The sequence below is a fragment of the Monodon monoceros genome, unplaced genomic scaffold (assembly GCF_005190385.1).
Source record: "Monodon monoceros isolate NGI ecotype Baffin Bay Population unplaced genomic scaffold, NGI_Narwhal_1 Super_Scaffold_21, whole genome shotgun sequence".
In the NCBI taxonomy this organism is placed as follows: domain Eukaryota; kingdom Metazoa; phylum Chordata; class Mammalia; order Artiodactyla; family Monodontidae; genus Monodon; species Monodon monoceros.
In genome coordinates, this window is record NW_021703778.1 from 87,396,013 (window position 1) to 87,421,212 (window position 25,200).

General features: G+C 45.2%; 1 protein-coding gene across 1 annotated transcript in view; it reads right to left on the minus strand.

The window, feature by feature from the left end:
- Positions 1-914: 914 nt before the first annotated feature.
- The window catches only part of SORD (sorbitol dehydrogenase), a 35,478-nt gene continuing 11,192 nt past the window's right edge, over positions 915-25,200 (minus strand). The window contains 7 exon segments of the mRNA XM_029238988.1: positions 915-1,204; positions 2,123-2,244; positions 5,852-6,027; positions 7,001-7,066; positions 9,882-10,000; positions 14,407-14,566; positions 21,752-21,916. Coding sequence (XP_029094821.1) covers positions 1,039-1,204; positions 2,123-2,244; positions 5,852-6,027; positions 7,001-7,066; positions 9,882-10,000; positions 14,407-14,566; positions 21,752-21,916 — 974 coding nt within the window. The 3' untranslated portion in view covers positions 915-1,038.

Below are 25,200 nucleotides of genomic sequence, written 5' to 3' on the forward strand. Positions count from 1 at the left end.
CTCCTTACACAACTTCCAGGCACTCCAGGAAGAAGGGGAGTCCTGGCACCTACCTGCCAAGCTCTGCTCTACTTGCCGAACTTTGATCAGCACAAACAGGTCATTCTGGCTACAAGTTCTCCCAAATTCTCCCTACCTGTGTGTTTCTTTTTTAAAATAATTATTTATTTATTTATTTATTTTGGCTGCACTGGGTCTCTGTTGCTGCACACGGGCTTTTCTCTAGTTGCGGTGAGTGGGGGCTACTCTTTGTTGCAGTGCATGGGCTTCTCATTGCAGTGGCTTCTCTTGTTGTGGAGCACGGGCTCTAGGCGCATGGGCTTCAGTAGTTGCAGCACATGAGCTCAGCAGTTGTAGTTTGTGGGCTCTAGAGCGCAGGCTCAGTAGTTGCGGTGCACAGGCTTAGCTGCTCTGCAGCATGTGGGATCTTCCCAGACCAGGGATTGAACCCATGTCCCCTACACTGGCAGGCGGATTCTTAACCACTGCGCTGCCAGGGAAGTCCCTCCCTACTTGTGGGTTGTTTTGTTTTGTTTTTATTTATTTTTTGGCTGCGTTGGGTCTTCGCTGCTGTGCGCAGGCTTTCTCTAGTTGCGGAGAGTGGGGGCTACTCTTCGTTGTGGTGCGCGGGCTTCTCATTACAGTGGCTTCTCTCGTTGCGGAGCACGGGCTCTAGGTGCGTGGGCTTCAGTAGTTGTGGCATGCGGGCTCAGTAGTTGTGGCTCGTGGGCTCTAGAGCGCAGGCTCAGTAGTTGTGGCACACAGGCTTTGTTGCTCCGCAGCATGTGGGATCTTCCCGGACCAGGGCTTGAACCCCTGTCCCCTGCATTGGCAGGCAGATTCTTAACTAGTGCGCCACCAGGGAAGTCCCCCTACTTGTGTTTTTAAGGCACACCAACTCCTCTGTGTAAGCCTCTCTTTTTATAATGAATTATTTTAATTATTCTTACTACTCAAAAGAAACTTCCACCACTGCCCAGCCAACCACTCAACCCCCAAGATGCTGAGAGTGGGGACAAGGACAGAGCCCAATTCATATCATGGATTCTGGTCCTTGGGGTCGCACTTGATCATGACTTTCAACCCCAATCCCTTTTTGGATGTTTCAAAGGCCTCCAGAGCTTTCTCCAGAGGAAACCGATGGGTTACCAAGGGCTTTACATTCACAGACTTGGATGCAAGCATTGAAATCGCCATCGGCCACCTGGAAAAAATCACAAGCATCACACTCAACCTTCAGGAGGAAAGAGGGAGGTCCCCAAAACTACCCAGCACAAGATAAGTTTGGCCACATTTGTTTGTAGCTCTGTGGTTCTGCAAGGTCACTTCTACAGGCCAACAATGGGGAAAGGATCTTATGACTTATAATTCAGGAGTACAGAGTCTGTTCCCAAATGTCCCCTGTCCGTCTGCAATGCCTGCCATGAAGCCTAGAATTCCTTTGGCATGAAGGCATAAGGCATATGGGAGCCACTGTGAAAAGGCAGATAAGCCTCCAGTGGGGAAACCCAGGATGATCCAATCATACCCTTTAGCAGCGTGGCTTGGCAGAGTTTATTGGAAAACTAGCACTCTGCTGAGGGAATGGTTACAGACTCTAAAGATGGGAGAAAGGGCCACTGGTGGGGAAGGTGGTCCTGGACAGAGTGCCCCAGCAGGGGAGAGGATGGACCCACAGAACATGAGGTGGGATTTATCAAGACCCTCTCACTTCCCAGGGTGGGACCTGGGGATCTGGAGTGAGAACCAAGGAACTTGAGTTCTTGCGGTTGTCCTGTTTCTCTCCTTCTTCCCTTTAAAGGGGGAAAATGGAGATCTGGCCACTTAAAGAAATGGAAAAGAGAGGGCCTAGACAATGAGTGGCAGACACCCAAGAAAAGCATGTTTCAAAATCCCGCTCCCTCCCTCTTTCCCTACAGCCCTGTCAGCTCTGCCCTCCCGTTCTTTAACCACAAGTGAATGCTCTATCTTTGGATCCTTATCATAACACACGGATGTCAGTGTGGCCAGGGAGTGCCCCTCATGAATAAACAGGCAGAGACTCTTGGTCCCAGAGGCCACCTAGGGCCTTCCCTGGACTTGCTGGCCACTCGCCACCCTGGCTCACCCACAACATACTCACGTGTTGCAGTATCGAAACACACCCTTGATGTCCACCTCCCTGGTAGCTGCGTGTACTAGGGGCACACTGGTCATCTCAGAGCCCAGCCCCACAAGCACCAGCGTCCCACCAGATTGAGTGGCCTGAAGAAGAGGTAAGAACAAGAAAACCAAGAAGATGAGAAAATGCAGACCCCACTCACAGTAGCACTGCTGCCATACAAACAGGTAACTATCCAAAAATTTCAGAGTATGACTCTTTCCATACTGCTGGACTCTTCAGCATGTTAACCAAACTCAACAGAGCAGCAGAGTAGACAATGCCTCCTTTAAAGATCCTGAAATAATACACTTACCAGTGGAGGCACAGTGGGAGCATCTTCTGCTGTCCACAACATCCCAGGAAACAGCAAAGGTTCTCCAGAGAGCAATGAGAATCTCCCCTACAACCATCGCTGACCCTTCAGCAGCCACTGAGCATCTTTCAAATGTTTACTAATTCAGGGGGCATCTCTGGTGGCGCAGTGGTTAAGAATCTGCCTGCCAATGCAGGGGACACGGGTTCGAGTCCTGGTCCGGGAAGATCCCACATGCCGTGGAGCAACTAAGCCCGTGCGCCATAACTACTGAGCCTGTGATCTAGAGCCTGTGAGCCACAACTACTGAGCCCAAATGCCACAACAACTGAAGCCCACGTGCCTAGAGCCCGTACTCCACAACAAGAGAAGCCGCCGCAATAAGAAGCCCGCACACCGCAACGAAGAGTAGCCCCGTCTCGCCGCAACCAGAGAGAAGTGCGCATGAGACAACAAAGACGCAACACAGCAAAAATAAAATAAATAAAATAAAATAAATAATAATTAAGAAAAAAAAAAAAGCTTTACTAATTCAGTACCAGATGTTGGTGTCAGCCACTTCCTCCTCCAGAGTGCTCCCCACAAGACAGAGTGTCAAACCTCTAATGGACCACCTTCTTGGTTAAAAAAAAACAACTACCAAGCACTATACCAATGGGGAGGGCTATAGGACTTCTGTGGTTTAAAAACGCCTTATATGTGCAGGCTGGCAAGTAGAAATTTTTGTTCCAGAGACATTCTCCCAATGGTGTCAGTCATAATGGATTCATCAGCTTCCTCTTTGAGTGGGCAGAGAGCAAAATTTTCCCCAACAATCTCCACATAACTTCACGAGTGCTAGGCCTGCTCCAGAGATTTTGGGGGGTCATTGTGCTCGATGATGTGAGGGACAGAAAAATGGGCAATTCATTCATGCTAAGTTTTCATTACAGTTAACAGCAGAAAGCACTTACTGGGACCATTCTAAGTGCTGAGCAATGGAGCAGTAAGACAGCAAACATCACAGCTTCTACCTCCGAGGGGAAAGATACACCCTGGAGAGAGGGCTGTAGTGTGGAGGTGACTCCCAGCATTTGTACTTTTGAGCTCTGGGACCCTAGATGGTGCTCTCTCAGCCATGGGTTCCTCATGTGTGAGAATAGGACGATGCCTCCCCCTCAGCAGGGCTCTTAGCGGTGACAGTCACAGTGGCTGGCACTAGGATGGGCTCAATGTTTGGCATGTTTTCTGTTTTTATTGAAGCACAGTCACTTACAAATCACCTGTGACATATAAACACTGTCGGTAAGGGGGAGGGTATCTCACAACTGAAAAACACTGCTGTCCTCATTGGAAAAGTGTTGGGGGAGGTGTTCAGAATCGTGAGGGAGCCACAGAATACACTAAGAAATTTTCCAGGAAAACTGTTGCCCATTCAGCACTTCCTCTCCACCTGGTAAGGAGGAAGAGGAACCTCTTCCAAACTGGTCATCCCAGGCTGCCAGGAGGCCAGTAGCTTATTGACCACAGGCAAAGGAAATCTCAGACCACTGTTTTGTTGTTGTGACTTCCACACTAAGGAGATGACATCAATTCTACCCTAAGCATTTGCTATGTCTCCTCACGAACATTATCTAGACATCACATGGCAGAAAGGTGACTCTCAGGTTTGTCCATAAGGTGCCTCCGCCTAACCTGCCCCTTGGCAGAGTGACCTGTAGCATTCTACAGCACCTGTCATGCATGATGCTCCACTCCCCACTCAGGACAGGCACCGGCTTCAGGCTGGTGAAGGCCCTTGTGTCACATTTACCTCCACGCCCACCTCAGGTAGCCTGGCAACTGGGCCCCCACCATCAATAGTTGGAGATATCAACCTGTTCTCAGACATTCTCCAGGCAGGGCACAAGAGGAAGGAAGGACTTGTACTAGGAAGCCATGTCTTTTACTGCCTCTCTCTTGAGTGGGGGTCACTGACCTGCCGACAACTTGAAAACAGTAGACACACCTTACTGGTCAAGCCCTCAAGGTGTCTGGCACAAAGCCAGGCATGAGGCAGGAACCCAAGACCTGCCATGGGTTGAACATAGCTCCACTGATCACACACAGACCCATCGCCCTCTGGGTTTTGGTTTCTCTTTGCCCCTTCCCATGTGGTGACCACTGACTGTCTCGGACAGTGGAGCAGAGAGCTGGCTGATTCCAGCTGGAACAAGGTTAGGGCAAAAGTGGCACCTGCTCCTGCCTCTCCCGCTGCTTCCTTGGCCCCCGGTGCCATATGCATCTTGGTAGGAGGAGGGGAAGGCAGCTCTGCCTGTGTGTGCCAGGCTTGAGGGCCGTGCCACACAGCTCGAGGGATCAGGTTTTCCCAGAATGTCTTGCACGGTGGACAGTGCCCTTGTGTGTGACTGGCTGTGACTCAGAAGGAAGGAAGAAGCATGTGCTGCTGTGGGAAAGCAGTTTGGGAGACAGGGCAGGAGTGCCCAGCAGTGGCAGCTACCGATGCTCTCCCCAGCCCAGCCCCTCCCACCCTAGCACTGGTTCCTTGTCCCCTCTATCCCTTCCTCTCCAGAGGAGCCAGATGGAGTAAGGAAAGCCCAGGCACTGGAGCAGTGCGCTCAAGGCGAGTCACTGGGCCGCTCTCCTTGTAAAATGTGGAAAACGAGAACTCATTTTCAGGGCTATCATACAGATTAGGCATCATGTTTATAAAGCACACAGCAGAGGACATGGCCCACGGTAGAGCTTGGAATCTAGTTCTTATTCTTTTCTTCCTTCTTTTCCTCATACTTTGATTTCTCAGTTTCACTCCTCCCTGCCCCTCCCCCTTCAACATCCCATAAATTACTGGTGGGTTGCTGAGGGGTAACTCAGGTATTGGCAGCTTATCTGTTCCTAATTCTGGGAAAGGACAGTAGTAGACAACTGTGACACTGAAATATCACCTCACCTTTGTGACTAACTGAATTAACGACTGTTAGTTTGTATCAATGACTCAAAGACTACAGTTTTCCTCAATAAAGCAAGATAGGGATTTCCCACACTCAACTAAGGCATGCTTCCTTGTTCCTTCTGTTGATTTTTTTTTTTACCAAGAGCACTATTTTCATGATCACAGATGTGATCATAACAGCAATCCCATCCTAAAGGTATGGGTCACTTAAAATCTTCCAAGGCCCATGTATATCTGTTACCTAGTTCGAAGTTCACAATAACCCAATGAAGGTGTTAGGGAAATGTCACTACCTCCACAAGAGAGATAAGATAGCAGTTAACAAGGAATTACCTGGTGGGGGGAGGGGTGGTCAACATAGCAAATCAGTGGAGAAGCTTGATCCTAGGAATCCTACTTGGTTCACTACCCTGCGCTGATTCCCTGAAGCTGCTACCAGCTTAGCTACCCTTATTCCACTCACGTATATGCCCGCCTGGATGGAGGTCTCCACCCCTGTGCACTCGATGGTAACTTCTGGCTTGCACCCCAGCAGGCCTTCCACTTTATTGGCAATTTCCTGCGGGCTCTCGTTGGAGATCTGGAGGAGGAAATCAGCTCCAACTTCCTTGGCTTTAGACAACCGAGAGGCTGACAGATCTAAAGTTGAACAAAAGTTTCTTTCAAACTGAGAAACTGGATGGTGGATTAGGGAGAAAAAATGAAGGTGCAGATTCCAGTGGCAAGGAAGCTCTGGTGTAGTGATGGTGTCGCTGAGCCCAACACACACACTCTCTAAACACACCCTCACACATAATCTCTTAGATAACTTCTCAAACATCCACATCCTTCTACATCCCCATACACCCCCATACATACCACACAGCTCTACACAGCTACACACATACTCTCTCACCTTCTCACACAAAACACGCAATGACACCCTTCTGCATCCCCACTCCCCTCATATATCCCCAACACCCCATATACCACACAACTCTACATGCTCACTCACACACTCTCACATATAACCTCTCCTCATACATACAAACACTCTCAGATACATTATACACACACACATTCTCTCTCACAGATACCTTCTCCACACACACACACCCTTCTATACCCCACACGCTTCCATCATACCATGCTGCTCCACACACACATACCCACATGTCCTGTCAGAGAACCTCTCCTCACACACACATGAGTGTCTCATACCACATACCTCACACATAAACATCCTCTTATAAACACATCACATACCCCACTAACACCACATCACACACACACACGCACACACACCCTCTGAGCTTGGTCAAACAACCCAAGGGCTGAAACTCTTCTTAGGACCAAGTGGGCAGTATAAGCATCTGAGGTCCACACACAAAGCGCCAGGTCCTCTTCTCTGAAGCAGCCACCCTCTCCCAGGAGCTTCAAAAGAGTCTCCTCCTCAGCCCTGACTTGGTCATCTCCTGGGTGGGCTTTTCAACCCTGGAGCCCAGAAGAAAAGAGCAGGAGCCTCGTTAGAAACCCACTACTCCAGGAAGGGAACAGGTCTCATGTCCCTGCTCCAAAACTGTAGGCCCAGCTGCTTCCATCCCAAGGAGTCTTAAAAAGAAGAAAACCTTACCAGTCACCACCACTTGAGATGCACCCATTGCTTTGGCCACGAGCAAACTGACCAGTCCAATTGGCCCTAAATAAAGCAAGAAATAGGAGACATTTGTGAAATATCAAACACCAGCTCTCCCCCTTGTCTAGGCCATGGACAGGAACTGTATCTTTTGAGTACCTCTAGCATCTATCCCAGTGCCTAACATATAGTGAGACCTTAACAACTGTTTGCTGAATGCATGAGTAAATGAGTGCATGAGGGATTGTCCTCCACCTGGAATCTGCTCCCAGTGCTGGGCTCCTGTTCTCTCTTTGACCCCCTACCTTCTTAGAACCCAACATGCCTCCCCAAGGTGAGACGTGTCCTTTCAGGTGCCCTCTGAGGACCACCTTGGAGGGTGTCCTAGGTTGACCCAGCTGCTCAGGCAGCTCCAGGATGTCCAGGTGCCTGAGAATCAGCCCAAAGACCACCTGTTTCCCCACTTTATAGGCACACTAGATGGTTTTAACACAAAAACCAGACCACAAATAAGGCTATGCAGAATATCTTTGAGGACTTGCTTTTCGGACACTCCCCTTGAGAATAATTTAGTGAGTTCGCCCAGAAAGCAAAACACTGAGAAATACCTGAAATAACCAACAAAGGGTTGATTAGTTAAGTAAACTACAGAAGGATACTAAACAGCTATTAAAAATTATGTATCTAACTCTTTTAACTAATGACATAGAAAAATGTTCACAGTATATTAATTTTTTAAAAGAGTAGGTAAAATGAAGCATATTCAGGATGATCTCATGAATTAAACAAACAAAACCAAAAACCAAACTGAAATATTCTACACCAAAATGTTAACAGTGGTTCTCTCAGGCTGATGGGTTGTGTGTGTGCACATGCGTGCAGGTGTGGTATGTATGTGGTATGTATGATTTAACTTCTTTTTCTATGGCAAAAAAGTATTACTTATGCAGAGTTTTTTTTTAAAAAATCTGTCACGTGAATCCTACAGTCTTCTGGCTCATTGAGGCAAATCTTCTACACCCATCACCCTGCTTAGGAAGCCCTGTAGTCACTTATTTGGCCCTGCCAAAGAAAATCAGTCACAAAGTGTATGAGGATTAACTCAAAATGGATTAATGACTTGAATATAAGACCTGAAACCATAAAACTCCTAGAAGAAAACATAGGCAGTAAGCTCCTTGACATCAGTCTTGAGTTTTTGGATTTGACACCAAAAGCAAAGGCAATAAAAGCAAAAATAAACAAGTGGGACTGTATCAAACTAAAAAGCTTCTGCACAGCAAAGGAAACATCAACAAAATGAAAAAGGCAACATGTTGAGTAGGAGAAAAATATTTGCAAATCATATATTTGATATGGGTTAATATCCAAAATATATATAAGAACTTGCACAACTCAATAGCAAAAAGCAATCTGATTGAAAAATGAGCAGAGGATATGACTAGACATTTTTCCAAAGAATACATACAGATTGCCAAAATAAACATGAAAGGATGCTTGACACCACTAATCAGAGAAATGTAAATCAATACCACAAAGAGATATCACTGTATACCTGTTAGCATGGCTATTATCAAAAAGACAACAAGTAACAATTATTGGTGAGGATGCAGAGAAAAGGAAACCCCTATGCACTGTTGGTGGGAATGTAAATTGGTACAGACACTACAGAAAACAGTGTGGAGATTCCTCAAAAATGATCCAGCAATTCCACTTCTACTCAGAAGTGGAATTTTATCCAAAGAAAATAAAAACTTACTCAAAATGTTATCTCCACCCCCATATTCACTGCAGCATTATTTACAATAGCCCAGACATGGAAGCCACCTAGTGTTCACCAATGGATGAATAGGCAGAGAAAATGTGGTGTGTGTGTGTCTGTGTGTGTGTGTGTGTGTGTGTGTGTATAAAATATTCCATAGATATGAAGCTGAGCTCATAGATATGGAGAATAGATTGATTGCCAGAGGTGGTGGTGGCAGCAGTGAAATGGATGAAGAGGGTCAAAAGGTACAAACTTCCGGTTATAAAATAAATAAGTCCTGGTTATCTAATGTACAGCATGGTGACTATAGTTAATACTGTACTGCATATATGGAAGTTGCTAAGAGAATAGATCTTAAAAGTTCTTATCGTAAGAAAAAGAAATTTATAACTGTGTGATGACATGTTAACTAGACTTACTGTGGTGATCATTTTGCAATATATATAAATATCAAATCATTATGTTGTACACCTGAAACTAATATAATGTTATACGTCAGTTATACCTCCATAAAAAAATAAAAGTGTATGAGGAATACCAGATCACACCCACAAGGAGTGAAGCATGTTGTTTGGGTCACCAGAAGCAGTTAGAAGCCTAGATGATTCAGTCTGAGGCTGCTAGGCTTGTTCAAGCGACTGGAAGCAGGGGAAGAAGAAGGCAGCTAGCTGCAAGCCAATGTGGGCAGAGTGCTGACTCACAGTGGGCTGGACCCCACTCCTTCTGCTGGTCATAAGCATGGGCCGCCTCATTCTGGAAGGACCAGGAGACCAGTTCTCTAGGATGATTTGAAAGTTCCAAAAGTTGCCCTTCCCTTTACTACCAAAAATATTTCCCTAGTTTCCTGTCAAGGGTTGAAAAATAATCCCATATTGCATTCTTTAAGTGAACAAAAGGGTTGTGCTGCCTAGGAAATGACATTGGTTACTACCGTGCCTGCAGATATTTATCCAGCAAAGTGCGTGTCATTGAAGGAATGGGACACTGAGATCCTCCCTAACCCGGAAAGATTCTAGGACCAGTTTCAGCCCTCAGAGGGGGAATGAAATGGGCAGAGGGATCCCCACATTCCCCTTTAATGAACTCACAACCAGGGTGTCATCTGTTTCTTACCAGCTCCGCACACAAAGACCTTGTGCCCCAGGGTGACTCCAGCTCGCCGGCAGGCATGGATCCCCACAGACAGTGGCTCAATCAGGGCCCCTTCCTCAAAGGTGACATTGTCAGGAAGTCTGAGGAGTCATTCAACACACTTAGTTAGTCCCTCAGGGTTAACAGCAATAACAATAGCTAATATTTATTGAGCTTTAATTTATGTGCTGGGCAATGTGCTAAGCAATTTACATACATTCACTCATGTAAATCCTCAGAATAGTTCTGTGGTAAATATTATTATTCCCATTTTACAGATGAGGAAACCAAGCCTTGGAGGATTAAATGACTTGCTCCAAAAATTCAAAACCAGTGAGTACTGAGAGGCTTAAAGGGTTTGAACTGGAAGCCAGATATGTCTGATTCCAGAGCCCATATCATACTGCTCCCCTCTGAAAATGCTATCCAAGATAAAGTGTGGTGTGGCTGTCATTCATAGATGAAAAGTTCATTTCACAAGGGTTTAACTTAACACCATTCCAGCATTTCATCTGCTTCTCAAATTCATAAACTTTCTGGTTTCGTTTAAGCAAACAATCCAGAGTATCAGCAGCTTTGCGAAACAGTGATTAGAAGCTGACTTCACTCTGTACATTGTCTCCCATATTACACACTTCAGAAGAACCACATCTGATAGCAGCAGCTTCCTGGCTGTCCCTGGATTGGTTAAGCAGATTAAGTGCTGTGTTACCTTTGCCACTGGGTTCTTGGTTTTCACTTCCCTGTCCACTGGTACCTTGACCCTCTTAACCATCCCACTGATGAAGACAGCAAATATTTGCATAATGCTTTACAGATTTAGAGAGCTTTCTCCTCCATATCTCATTTAATCCTCACCATGAACTTGTCAGGCAGGAAGGGCAGGCTTTGTTGTTGGTGGTGGTGGTTTTTTTTTTTTTGGCCATAAGGCTTGCAGAATCGTAGTTCCCAGACCAGGGATTGAACCCAGGCCCTTGGCAGTGAAAGCCCAGAGTCCTAACCACTGGACTACCAGGGAATTCCCGGACAGGCTTTGTTTTAGACTTTATTCTACAGAAGCAGAACTGAAGCTGAAGACATTGAGAGACCTGCCCAAGGTTACAAGGCTAGTGAGCAGAAGAGCAAGACTTAAACCCAGATCTCCTGATTCCATATCCTCTGCCTGTCCCGCATCGGCTGCCTCTCGGTACAAGCAGCTCCGTAGTTAATATCTAACTTCTGCTAGCTCCCCACTGCCCAGTATTTATTCAGCACATCCACAACCTCCACACGCAAGAACGTGAAAACCCTCAAGTTCCAAAAAGAGAAAAAAGTGGCAGCCAAACCATGTGCTGATCCCCATGATCCTTCTGTTCCTGATCCTCCACAGAATAAATAACAAGGCCTGCATTCGGCCTGACTGGTGCCCACCACCCCTTTTATCTCCCCTCCCCTCTGCTTCTCTCATATCATTTCCCACATGCCAATCCACTCTCTTGCTCTGACTGTCATCATCCCTTCTACCCACCAAACCTACCCCATCAATTCCAAATAAGGGGGAAGAGTTTGAAGTGAAATAATGAAGATTCCCAAACTCTCTCAAGGACCCTCAGTCACACACACTCTCTCCAACAGTCCTGCCTCTTCACATTTGGGCCTCCCCCAAAGCTGGTGCTGGGGCTAAACAGAGGGTGGCCTGTGGTCAGGAACTGTGTGCTCCTCTCATCTTCTGCTCTGACTTCCCTTTGGAATAAGAATACCAGGGAGAAATGGGATTGGGGATGGTGATGAGAGAGGATTGTTACGTGGGAGATTATTCCACTGACGTTGCCAGAGTCCTGGGGTCCAGCCCTTTTGCCACTGACCTGGGGAGAGTTACTGGGTCCTCCTTCCCCAACCTTGTTCAGTGGAGGTTGAGGGAAAGGGGATGAGTTTCTTCCCGGCCCTAATTGTTCATGATTTTATAAACACCAGAAAATGACAAAGCAACTTGGTGGTTTTCACAATGGGATCCAGGAAATAGGAAAAAGGGTTAAAGAATGATCAAGGGCTTCCCTGGTGGCGCAGTGGTTGAGAGTCCGCCTGCCGATGCAGGGGACATGGGTTCGTGCCCCGGTCCGGGAAGATCCCACATGTCATGAAGCGGCTGGGCCTGTGAGCCATGGCCGCTGAGCCTGTGCTCTGCAACGGGAGAGGCCGCAACAGTGAGAGGCCTGCGTACCACAAAAAAAAAAAAAAAAAAGAATGATCAAGAAGCCAAGGGGGAAGCAGGAAGACAGAAAGAAAATAAGGTGGGTCGGAAAATAAAGAAGGTGTGGCAGTGTACAAATCCGCACAAAGAGAAACCAGAGAGAAGGGTGTAGATCCAGGGCTGGGCTGAGGACATAGATACAAAGTACCCCAGGAGAAGAGGAAAGGTAGGGGTCGCATGTCCCCTAGAGGCCCTCCACAGCCCTCCCCTTGCCATTGCCAACCAGAACACTTCCTCCCACACCATTCCCTGCAAACCACTTGCGCCCCCGCCCCCCGACCCCGATTCCCAGTGCAAGCCTCCTTTTCAGGCCTATCCCTGTAACATCCACCAGATACAAGGCCATAGCTATGACACATCATGGCACTGTTTACTGAGCTCCTCTTCAGTGCCAGGCCTCGTGCTGAGTACTCGATATGCTTTTCCCACTGAATCCCATCACTAATTCTATGCATTTCATCATGGCGATGCTATTATTTCCATTGCACAGGAGACTGAGGTTACAAAGTTTAAGTATCTTGATCAAGGTCACACAGTTGGCAAATGGGAGAGACCAGTGGTTAGTCTCAAGCTTTACCGCCATGCTCTTCTGCCTTCCACGAAACACTTGTTTGCCACTTTGACTTGGAAAAGGACCCAGAAAAAGTGGGAAGATTCAAGAACCACTTGCTCAAAGGTGGACTCTGCGCAGGTAAACTGCTCTCTCCTAGAGTGCTGACTTAAACTCATCACGAGGTCCCTGGCCTGTGACTCCTCTCAAGGCTTCCAGTAGACACTAGAAAACTCAGATCTGTCAGACCGCCCCTGTGACTGGCACCTGGACTTCAAAAGACAAGCCCCATCCTAGCCAAAAGAGTCACTGCCGGGGCCAGGCTGGGGTAGGAGGAAAATGTGCCTGGTTGGTTCAGAAGGAAAGCAGCATCCCAGAGCTCCATGGGCTGGGGCCCATGCAGAAGGTATAACCCTCTGCTTCTGCCAGACACAACTTCCCCAAATCACTTTGAGAGTTGAGGTAGGGTAGTGAGCACAGGGCAGGAGCTTGAGAATCACAGCCACCCCAGCTTGACTCCTGGTTCTGTTCTGTGTTCAAGCCAATTAGCCAGTTAGCCTTCTCCTGCCTCTGCTGACTCTCACACAATATTGCAATACTGGTGCCCACCTCGCCATTACAGTTATGAAAGTTAAATAAGGCATGCAAAGCACTTATTAGCACAAGGCCAGGCACGTAATAACAATAATTGTGGGGACATCCCTGGTGGCACAGTGGTTAGGAATCCATCTGCCAATGCAGGGGACAAGGGTTCGAGCCCTGGTCCGGGAGGATCCCACATGCCGCAGAACAACTAAGCCCGTGCGCCACAACTACTGAGCCTGCATGCCACAACTACTGAAGCCCATGCGCCTAAAGCCGGTGCTCCACAACAAGAGAAGCCACCACAATGAGAAGCCCATGCACTGCAACGAAGAGTGGTTCCTGCTCAACACAACTAGAGAAAGCACACGCACAGCAACGAAGACCCAACGCAACCAAAAATAAATAAAAAAACAAACAATAATTGTGACTTTATGTGCATTGCCTTATTTAATCTCCAAGTGATTAAAGGAGACTGAAGCAGGGCTTCCCTGGTGGCACAGTGGTTGAGAGTCCACCTGCCGATGCAGGGGACACAGGTTCACGCCCCAGTCCGGGAAGATCCCACATGCCGCGGAGTGGCTGGGCCCGTGAGCCATGGCCGCTGAGCCTGTGCGTCCAGAGCCTGTGCTCTGCAACTGGAGAGGCCACAACATTGAGAGGCCCGCATACCGCAAAAAAAAAAAAAAAAAAAAGAGACGGCAGTGGATCCAGGGTCCCAAAGCTCAAATTGCCCTGGCTCCACGCCACAGTAAATCCTAGTTGTTGCCAAGGTTTCTACTGTTACAAGATCTCTTTCTCGTCGCTGCAGTGGAAACCAATAATGGAGGACAACTACAATAAATTATCTCCAAGATGGCTGGAGAGGAGTGAGTGATTTCAGCAATGGTTTTCTATTATGGCTCTAGGTGAGGGAAAGTTAGAGTGAAAGACTAAAAAGCAAGCACTGTGAGTCAGTCTTAGCCCTAGTCAGGCTACCCTCCCTCAATGCCTCCAAGAAGGGCAGGCCTGCCAAGGGATGCCTCATGTCTAGAATTATGAGCTAAAAAGAATGAAGAAACCACTATAGGAAACTAGAAGAAAGAGCACCAAACAAACATTGGAGAAGAGGTCCCAGGTGGCACAGCTGGGCCATGGGCACTAACTTGTAGCAGAAGTTAGCATTGTGCTTGTAGAACCGGCAGAGGTTCCCGTCATCAGGGGGCGTGGCACAGAAGAAGATGGTTGGTGACAGATTGTATCGGCCAATCTTGCAGAATTCATCAGCTTCTCGGGGAGCACCAGGCTCGATGGCAACACGATCACCTGGGGGAAAAAAAACACACAGGCAGGGGCAGAGATGCTGTGAAGAGACACGTGCTCATGGACAGATGCCAGCAGGGGAATCTGGCTGAATGAGCCTCCCTCCCCACTGGGGACCCAGGGTACGCCAGGCAAGCCCAGCCCATTAGTGCCTGCAAAGGAAATACCAAATGCAGCACATACACTCTGGAAGAAAATGACCAGTCCGCCTCTTCACAGGCTAGTTTGGCCTGCCTGCTCTTTTATTGGCTCATGGAACAAGCCAACTTGCCCCTCCAGCTCCACAGCCACCTCCCAGCTTGGGAAACACACAACCAGTCCCATCAAGCCAGGTTTAGTTCCCATTTCAAACTGCTGTGAAAGAGGTGGCTAGTGTGCGGAATTTGCAGGCATTTTTTTCTTCACCTGTTTTGATAATATGCTGAAGGGAGTCATAATGATGGCATGTTTTATGTTCAGTCTCCTAGACAATAACTGATTCCTGGTTAGCAGAACCACTAAGGCAAATGACCCACAGAGGCCTCAGACTCGGGTACAGCAGAGTAACTTTCAGGCTTGTGAATGGCCAGCTCTATTGTACTTCTATTCTGTGTCTCACTACGCCCACTTGGAAACCCAGCTTTAGAATTGGCTCTTGCATCTTCTTAGTATGAAAATTTTCAAATGTACAGCAAAGTTGAAAGAACTGTATTGTGAGCACCCAGATGTTCTCAACTTGGTTTCTTCAATTAACATTTAGCTACAAATTAATCTGAAACTTAACCTTCAAGGTAACTGGGACAATATGCTTGTAGAAGTGTTTGCTCCCCTTTGCTTTTATCATCAGTGTACCTCCTTAATCCCCTTCTAGCCTGATTCACTTATCTTGTTATGAGAATAATGTGTAACTTTGTGGCTGAAGACTTGCAAAGAATGAAGATAACGAGAAATTTTATTCTCAAAATAGTGACATATTACCTGCAACCACAGATTCAATATCAGCCCTGAGAATAAAGATCCTTGGTACTTAAAAAAAAAAAAAAATTAACTACATTCACTTTATCATATATCCATCCCATCTATCCATCTCTCTTCCATCCATCAATTCATCTTCTTTTCTAATGCATTTCAAAGTAGGTTGCACACATGGGTACACATCACTCAGCTTCCTATCATTATACTTCAGCTTGCATATCATTAGACTTCAAAACTTGTTTATGGTTCCTTATTAAGGTAAAGTTTAGATGCTGACAAAATGCACAAATATTAAGTAGATCATTAGATGAAGCTGATAAAGGCATTCACTTGTGTAATGTAAACTCCCATCAAGACAAAGAACATTAACACTACCTCAGAAATTTCATTCCTTCAAGTCCCTTCCCAGCCAATCCCCACCCCACCCCCAGAGGGCGTACTAACAGAGTTAGGGCCCACCTGTGCCTGAGGACTGTGTTAGGAGCCTGAGAAGAACCTGTGAGAGGTCTGCCCTTCACCAAGCAGAGACATGTTAAGCTATTTTTATAAGTCTTTTGTGTTCAAAGGACTTACTGGATAGTGTAGTCCTGGTATGTAGTAAGTACACATTAAAAGTACCAGTAGTGATGGTGATTGTAGTAGTAGTAACATATAGTAGCATTAATAACAATCTTTATTGAATTTATCATTGTTATAATTATCTGAGGTGGTACTATCACAGAGGAAATTCAAACAGTAAGATAAAAAGGCAGGAGGATGTGACCAAGATGGCAGAGTAAAAAGAACCTAAGCTCACCTTCTCCCATAGGCACACCAAAATTACATTTACAGAGTAACTATCAATGAGAACTAGCAGAAAAGATTTTCCACAACTAAATATATGAAGAAGGAACTACAACAGATGGGTAGGAGGGGCAGAGATACAGTATAGTCAAGACCCACACCTCTGGGTAGGCAACCCACAAACAGGAGAATAATTACAAATGCAGAGGTTCTCCTCCAAGAGAATCCAAGGTCAGAGCCCCACATCGGGCTCCCCAGCCCAGGGGTCCTACACTGGGAAGACGCATCCCCAAAACATCTACTTTGAAGGCCAACAAGACTTTTGTACAAGACAGCCAGAGGGGGCTGTAGGAAACAGAGACTTCACTATTAAAGGACACTCACAAAATCTCACACACTGAGACCCAGCACAGAAGCAGTAATTTTTTTTTTTTTTTTTTGTGGTACGCGGGCCTCTCACTGTTGTGGCCTCTCCCGTTGTGGAGCACAGGCTCCGGACGCTCAGGCTCAGTGGCCATGGCGCATGGGCACAGCCGCTCCGTGGCATGTGGGATCTTCCCGGACCGGGGCACGAACCCATGTCCCCTGCATCGGCAGGCGGACTCTCAACCACTGCGCCACCAGGGAAGCCCAGAGGCAGTAACCACTTGCTAATCTTGGAGAGCTTCCCAGAGAGGCAGGAGGTAAATGGGACTCCTTCTGGGAACATAGATGGTGGCAGCAGCAATTTGGGGGAGCCTGTTCTACCACAAGAACACTGGTGCTAACAAGTGCCATTTTGGAGTTCTCCCTCTTGCCTATTAGTGCAAAGGGCTTACGTGCCCACCAACCAGTCAGAACCAGTCCCAGGACCCCACAGGCTGCACAGCCAGCCATGCCAGGACTCAGCCTCAGCTACCAGTGGCTGGCAGCCTCGGCACAAAGCAGGGCATGGCCGCCAACTAGGCCAGGAACCAGACCCACCAACCCACAGTAGTCAGCATGCCACAACAGAAGGCCCCATGCTGCCCACATAGGTGACACCCCTCTGGTGACCAGAGGGAGCGTGCTGCTGGCCCCACAGTATATCTCCTACATCAGTCTAATTCTCTAAGATTGGGAAATGAAACTGATCTAACTAATGTATAGGAATAAAAACAGAATTGGGCAAAATGAGGCGGTAGAAGATTATGTTCTAAACAAAGGAACAAGATAAAACCTCAGAAGAACTAAGTGAAGTGGAGATAAGCATCTACCCAATAAAGAGTTAATTCAAGGTAATGATCATAAAGTTGCTCAATGAACTTGGGAGACGAATGGATGAACACAGTGAGAAGTTTAACAAAGAGTTAGAAAATATAAAGAAGAACCAAACAGAGCTGAAGAATACAATAACTGAAATTAAAAATAAATATACTAGAGACTCTGGTGGGGCTAATGGCGGACTCTGGGAGGGCTCACGCCAAGGAGTACTTTCCAGAACTTCTGCTGCCAGTGTCCTTGTCCCCGCAGTGAGCCACAGCCGCCCCCTGCCTCTGCAGGAGACTCTCCAACACTAGCAGGGTAATATGGAAAATCAAAAACTGTGCTGTACCCCTACAATCTTCCCTTGAGCTCCCCCCCAAATTTCCTTATAATAGTTTTAGAAGATTTGCCTTTCTGAATAAAGTTATTTACTACTCCATCTGACTTTTATTTTCATGTAGGATACGAGGTGGAAGTATACATCACTGAGTTGGGACTTTTCTTATTTTTAATATAAGAATCGAATGCTATAAACTTCCCCCAGACACTACTTTAGTCACATCCCACAACTGTCATTGTTTTTTTATTACCTTTAATTTCAAAAAAATTTCTTTTAGTTTATTTAGTGACTTCTTCTTAGACATGTGGTTTATTTAGATGAGTGTCATTTAACTTCCACATATTTGGGAGTTTTCCAGATATCCTTCTGTTATTGATTTCTAGTTTAATTCCATTATGATCAGAAAATGTATTTTGTATGACTTAAATTCTTCTAAATTTGTTGAGGTTTTATTTCCCAAAACATGTTCTATCATGGTGAATGTTCTACGTGTACTTGAAAAAAAATGTGCATTCTGTTGCTTTTAGGTGGTATGTTCTAAAAATGGCAATTAGGTCAAGTTGACTTTAGTATTATTCAGGTGTTCTGTATCCTTTCTGATTTTTCCATCTTCCTGTTTTATCAGTTTTTTTAGAGAGGAATACTGAAGTCTCCAACTATAAATATAGATGTGTCTATTTCTCCTTTCATTCTGTAAGTCTTTCCTTGGTATATTTTGAAGTTTTACTGTTAGGTACATCAATATAGAATTATTATGTCTTTCTGGTGAATTTTTGTAATACTTCTCTTTATCCCTTGTAATATTCTTTGCTCTGAATTACAAGTTTTATGATATTAATATAGTCACTGGCTTTCTCTTGAGTAGTGTGTGCATGCTAACGTTTTATATATTTTTATTTGTAATCTATTTAAATATTTATATTTTAAAAGGGGTTCCCTATAGACAACATTTTTTAATATGATCTGACAATGTTGAAACAAAGCAGGACCCTACTATGGTCCTTCTCCCCATGTCCTCAGCCTGCCTTTTGTCTGTGGAAAAACTTCAGCCAAAGAATAAGTTTAATGAGAGAAGTGAGAAAATGAAGAAACAAAGGAAGACAGTCAAAGGAGAACAAATAATAATAATTTAGTCATTAAGCATACTCAAGGAACTTTAGTTCCTTCTCAAGGGCTATAGGTAATATTCTGAGCCATATCCTGTGAGCTGTCTTATAGATACTGAAACCCCCTTCCAGGTGGAAAATATTAACTACATGATGACCAGACTGAAGCCATGACATAAGCTGCCACAACTCCGAGAACTGGCTTCAAGGAAATGGGAACAAACTGACCCTGGAACTGAAGCCTAAATGTACTTAAATCAAGATGACCCTGATCAGACCACCTCATGATTAGTTTCAAGATGACTGTCAGAGCCGACTGTGCTGTTTTTGCATGTAGCCCCCTCCCTCTGTCTATGAAAGCTGTAGCCAACTGATTGTCAGAGGGAGGAGTCGGCCTTTGGACAGGCGTCCGCTCTCCCCCCCTCCCCACACCTTGGTTGCCTGCATCCAAAATAAAGCAAGCTTTCCTTTCCACCTAAAACAAAACAAAACAAAACAAAAAAACACTAGAAGTAATCAACAGATTAGATGATACAGAGGAATGGATCAGTGAGCTGGAAGACAGAGTAGTAGAAGAAAAAAAAATTCTTTAAAACAAGGATAGTTTGGGACTTTCCAGGTGGCACAGTGGTTAAGAATCTGCCTGCCAATGCAGGGGACACAGGTTCGAGCCCTGGTCTGGGAAGATCCCACATGCCCGTGCGCCACAGCTACTGAGCCTGCGCTCTAGAGCCCACGAGCCACAACTACTGAGCCTGCATGCCTAGAGGCTGTGCTCCGCGACAAGAGAAACCACTGCAATGAGAAGCCCACACACCACAACAAAGAGTAGCCCCCACTCGCCACAACTAGAGAAAGCCCCTGTGCATCAACGAAGACCCAATGCAGCCCAAAATAAATAAATAAATAAATTTATTTATTTATTTTTAAAAAACAAGGATAGTTTAAGAGATCTCTGGAACATCAAGCATACTAACATTCACATTATAAAGGTCCTAGAAAAAGAAGAGAGAGAGAAAAAGGCAGAGAACTTATTTGAATAAATGATAGCTGAAAACTTCCCTAACATGGGAAAGGAAACAGATATGCAGGTCCAGAAAGTACAGACTCTCAAACAAGATCAACCCAAAGCAAAACTTAAAGAGAAAAGGAACTAGTGACATACAAGGGAACTCCTATGAAACTATCAGCTAGCTCACTTTTCAGCAGAAACTCTGCAGACCAGAGAGGAGTGACATGATATATTGAAAGTAATGAAAGGGAAAAATCTACAACCAGGAATAAGAATATTCTACCTGGCAAGACTATCATTCAGATTTGAAACAGAGATCAAGAGTCTTCCAAACAAGCAAAAGCTAAAAGAGTTCAGCACTACTAAAATGGCTTTACAAGAAATGTTAAAGGGACTTCATTAAGTGGAAAATAAAACCACAACTAGAAATTTGAAAATTATGAAAGGAAAAATGTTATTGTTAAAGGCAAATATACAGTAAAGATAGTAGATCAATCACTCATAAAGACAGGAGGAAGGTTAAAAGACAAAAGTAGTAAAATCATCTATATCCATAATGAGAAGTTAAGGGATACACAAAACAAAAATATGTAAAATATGATGTCGAAAACATTGAACATTGGATTGGGGGAGTAAAAATGAAGGATTGTTAAAATGCATTTAAACTTAAGAGATCAGCAACTTAAAATAATCACATGTATATATATATAGGTTTTTATGTATATAAGTATTTATGTATATCCTGATATCTGGTCTCCTCAACTAAACTGAAGCATCCAGGGATCATACCTTCTCAATTTTCCATATCCTCCAAAGCACTGGGCACAAGGCTGGACCCATTGTAGATGCTGATTAAGCGCCTGTTATAACTTAAATTTAGAGAAGCCCACTTCCTATTATGACTTATATTTAGAGACCTTGTCCCACAGGTAAGAACCAATCAGTGGCTGTTGGAAGCTATGAACCTTCCATTTGGGGATAACCCTGCAAAACTTCAGGGGCTTTCTCGACTTCACTGATGACAAATGGAGGGCCTGACTTAACATTCCCAAATGAGACACATGTCTAGCTTCTTCAGAGCTAGTGGATCCCTCACCATGCAGCCAGGCTCAGAGAGCCTTATAACACAGGACGGCACCTCCTGAGAACTCCCTCCTTCCCCCAAATAATCCATCATCCCCAGGCTATTAAGTGGCCTCATCAGGAAAGGAAGGTTAAAGCCAACAGCTGGCTATTCTAAGACAGCTTGGATTTAATTCACTGAGTTGGGGAACATCACAATCTGCCACAGCTGAGAATTCCTCCCTGAATTAAGCAAATCTAGAAAAATATTGGTGGTTTCCCAGTCATCCAATTATACCTCAAGATCAATGCTGCATAGAAGGCCCTGGTTCTTAGCATGTAGAGGCATTCTGTCGTTCCTGTGGCTGGAACGTTTTTCCCCTCCCCTTTACTTGGCTTATTTCTTACTTGCCTTCAGGTGTTGAACTAATTGTCCTTCCTCAGACAAGCCAGGGGTCTGGAGGGTAGTATACACTGATTGCACCCTGTATTCTCCTCTGCTGCCCTCAACACAATTTTGATTAATTTACTGTCTGTCCCAGCTGTCTTCTCCTGCGGAACATAAGATCCATGTGTGTAGGAACTGAGACTGTCTTGTTCATTGCTGTATCCCCAGTGTTTAACAGAGGGCCTGACCCTGAGAAATCACGTACAGATATTTGTGTTGAATGAATAAACAAATCCATTGGCTGAAGGGCTTTGCTGACCTGGTTTTAGGCGTTTGACCAATGATCCCACTTTTACAACTGTTCCTGAGGCTTCATGCCCCAGCACCATTGGCTTTTTCACAACAAAATCTCCAATTCGACCATGCTGCCAGTAGTGGACATCTGAGCCGCAGATTCCAACAGAATGCATCTTCAGCAGTACCTCTGATAAGATAAAGGAGAAGGAAAAAACAAGTGAGGGAGGGAAGGACCTCTCTGCCCCTCTGAGGCACCCTGGAGTTTTTCCTCTGGATGAAGGAGAGGGCTTGGTTTCAAAGGCCAGGTACAAGATTTAGATGACAGAGAAAAACAAGCTAAACAGCAACCTTGATTAAGTCTTGTAAGGCAAGAAAGCTTCCACAGAGCAAAATAATTGCATGTGAGGGCGAATTCTATGCATCAGCTTGGCTTGGATATGGTGCCCAGTTGTTTGGTCAAATGCTAGATGTTGCTGTGAAGGTGTTTTTTAGATGTGATTAACACTGAAGCACATCCATGTTCATTGCAGCTTTACAATAGTCAAGATATGGAAACAATCTAAGGGTCCACCGATGGATGAATGGACAAAGTAAATGTGGCATATATACACAATGGACTATTAGTCATAAGAAAAGGAAATCTTGGGACTTCCCCAGTGGTGCAGTGGTTAAGAATCCACCTGCCAATGCAGGGGACACGGGTTCGAGTGCTGGTCTGGGAAGATCCCACATGCTGTGGAGCAACTAAGCCTGTGTGCCACAACTACTGAGCCTGCACTCTACAGCCCGTGAGCCACAACTACTGAAGTCCACGCACCTAGAGCCCATGCTCCTCAACAAGAGAAGCCACCGCAATGAGAAGCCCGCGCACCGCAACGAAGAGTAGCCCCTGCTTGCTGCAACTAGAGAAAGCCCGTGCACAGCAACTAAGACCCAATGCAGCCAAAAATAAATAAATAAATAAATTTAAAAAAAAAAAGCAACAACATGGATGGACCTTGAGAGCATTATGCTAAGTGAATAAGTCAGAGAAAGACAAATATCTTATGATCTCACTTACATGTGGAATCTAAAACCAAAACCAAAACCAAAACAAAACAAAAACGTACCAAGCTCCATAGATACAGAAAACGGTGGTTGCCAGAGGCAGTGAGTGGAGGGTGGGTGAAATGGGTGAAGGAGGTCAAAGGGAACAAACTTCCAGTTATAAAATAAATCAGTCATAGGGAGGTAATATACAGCATAGTGACTATAGTTAATAATACTGTGTTGCATATTTGAGAGTTGCTAAGAGAATAGATCTTAAAAGTTCTCGTCGGGACTTCCCTGGCGGTCCAATGGTTAAGACTCTGCACTCCCAGTGCAGGGGGCACGGGTTCAACCCTGGTTGGGGAACTAAAATCCCACATGCCGCACAATGCAGCCAAAAAAAAAAAAAAAAGTCCTCATCACAGGTAAAGAAATTTGTAACTATTTGTGATGACAAATGTTAACTAGACATTGTGGTGATCACTTCACAATATATACAGATATCAAATCATTATGTTGTGCACCTGAAGCTAATATAACGTTATATGTCAATTATACCTCAATAAAACAAACATTTAAACCAGTAGATTTTGAGTAAAGCAGATTACCCTCCACACTGTGAATAAGCCTCCTCCAATCAGTTGAAGGGCTTAAAAGAATTCTGAGGTTTCCTGAAGGAGATGGAATTCTCCACAAGACTTACCTGAAGTTTCAACCTGTTGGTTATCTCTACAAATTTCAGACTAGGCAGCTTCCCCCACCCTGTCTCTCTCGATATCAAAGTAAATCTATATATAAATAAATATAAATAATAACTTTTCTCTCAGTTCTGTTTCTCTGGAGAACTCTGATTAGTACCGAATGAAAGATATTATTAGTAGGAAGAAGTGTGTCAACTACCTAAGAGAAAAAAACTGTTTTCTAGGAGATAACTGTTTCCAGACAATTAATATGCTATGCTTGATTCTTAACCATTCATGAGAGAGGTTGGCACGATCTAGGCTTGCCAATACTTTGTGTGCTATCAGGCTGAGTTCTTCATGCCTGTTATTTTGTTCAAAAGTGCGCCTTTAATTTAAACCATCCAAAGATTTCAACTGGCATTTCTCCTTCACAGGTTTGAATATAGTGAGATTTGGTGATATTGTTTTTGTCAGTTTTCCAAGTTTACAATAATGATGCTACTGAGCCCCTTTGCTGAATTAAATCCCAAAGGATTACTGGTCTAGTCTGACTGAGTTTACCACATTACAAAATATCTCCCTGAGAAAAAGTTCTGCCTTAGAAAGACAAAGAGACCCAAAGCTCTGCTCTGCACTCAGATGTCTTACACACTGCCCTTGCCACAAACCATGGGAGATCCAACAGGTGTGGCTCTGTAGAACTTCCTTCATCCTTGGCTTTGGTGAACAGAGTAAGAAGTGGCAGGGTGGATCCTGAGATCAAAGGTAGGGAAAAGTCATCCGAGTTAGGAAAATTATCTCAGAGTTTCCTCTTGTGAAGTTACCAATTTATAATAAGAGATTAAATTTGAGTTGCTAGAACTCTAGCTGAAATTTACCATCATTTCCCCTTCCAATTCAAGGGCGGCAAGAAAGAGAGAAGAATGCTGCTCCAGAGAGAGAAACAGTAAAGGATCCTTTGGATCCAAAACAGCCACCCCTCCCCTTTTTTTTTTGCCACCTCTGGAATCCACACCAACTTTTCAAAACACAATGAAGTGTCTCTTTCACTTCTCTGAACGTAGTATCTCAGTAAAAACACTGAGCCTTAAATATACATTACTTGGTAAACACTGATAGAAACAGCTATTGTCTGTATTCTTATTGCTATAGATCAGTAACCCAACTGGCCTTTGAGTAGCAAAGCTCTAGAGGCTCTAAGAAAGCTGCCTTCAATCTGATGTTCACACAGAAGCCACAGTTCTGGGGTAAGGTGGGACAAGGTGGGGAAGCACACCCCCAACTCATCAAGGACAGAAAGAGAACCGAGTGGCTGGGTGTGGGATGAGCTATCTATAGACACTTTGCCCCTTACCACCAGCCTCACTTCCTGCTGTGGGACTCCAGAGATGGAAGGAATTAGAGAACTGTCAGTTGTGATCTGCCATAGCTAAGAGGGTGGCATGACCTCCAAAAGTACAGGAAACGTGCATGTCAGCTCAGCTCAGCAGGTTCGGCCAGAAGGAGTGGAGCAAAGGTGAAGGGAACCCTGCCCCAGTGTGCTCACCCGATTTCTGCTCCTGGTTGATTAGGGTAGTAGGGTAGGGCTGCATGGAGCCCCTCCCATCCCCACTGGACAGAAGGTCCTGGTCTTCCTGGACCTTCCTGGGTGTTCCCTTTTGTAATTAAAAGATTAAGATCTATAGACTCACTCCATTTCAAGGTTTGGATTAGGGTTAGGACATGATTCAGCCACCCAAATATAAGCCACACAAATATA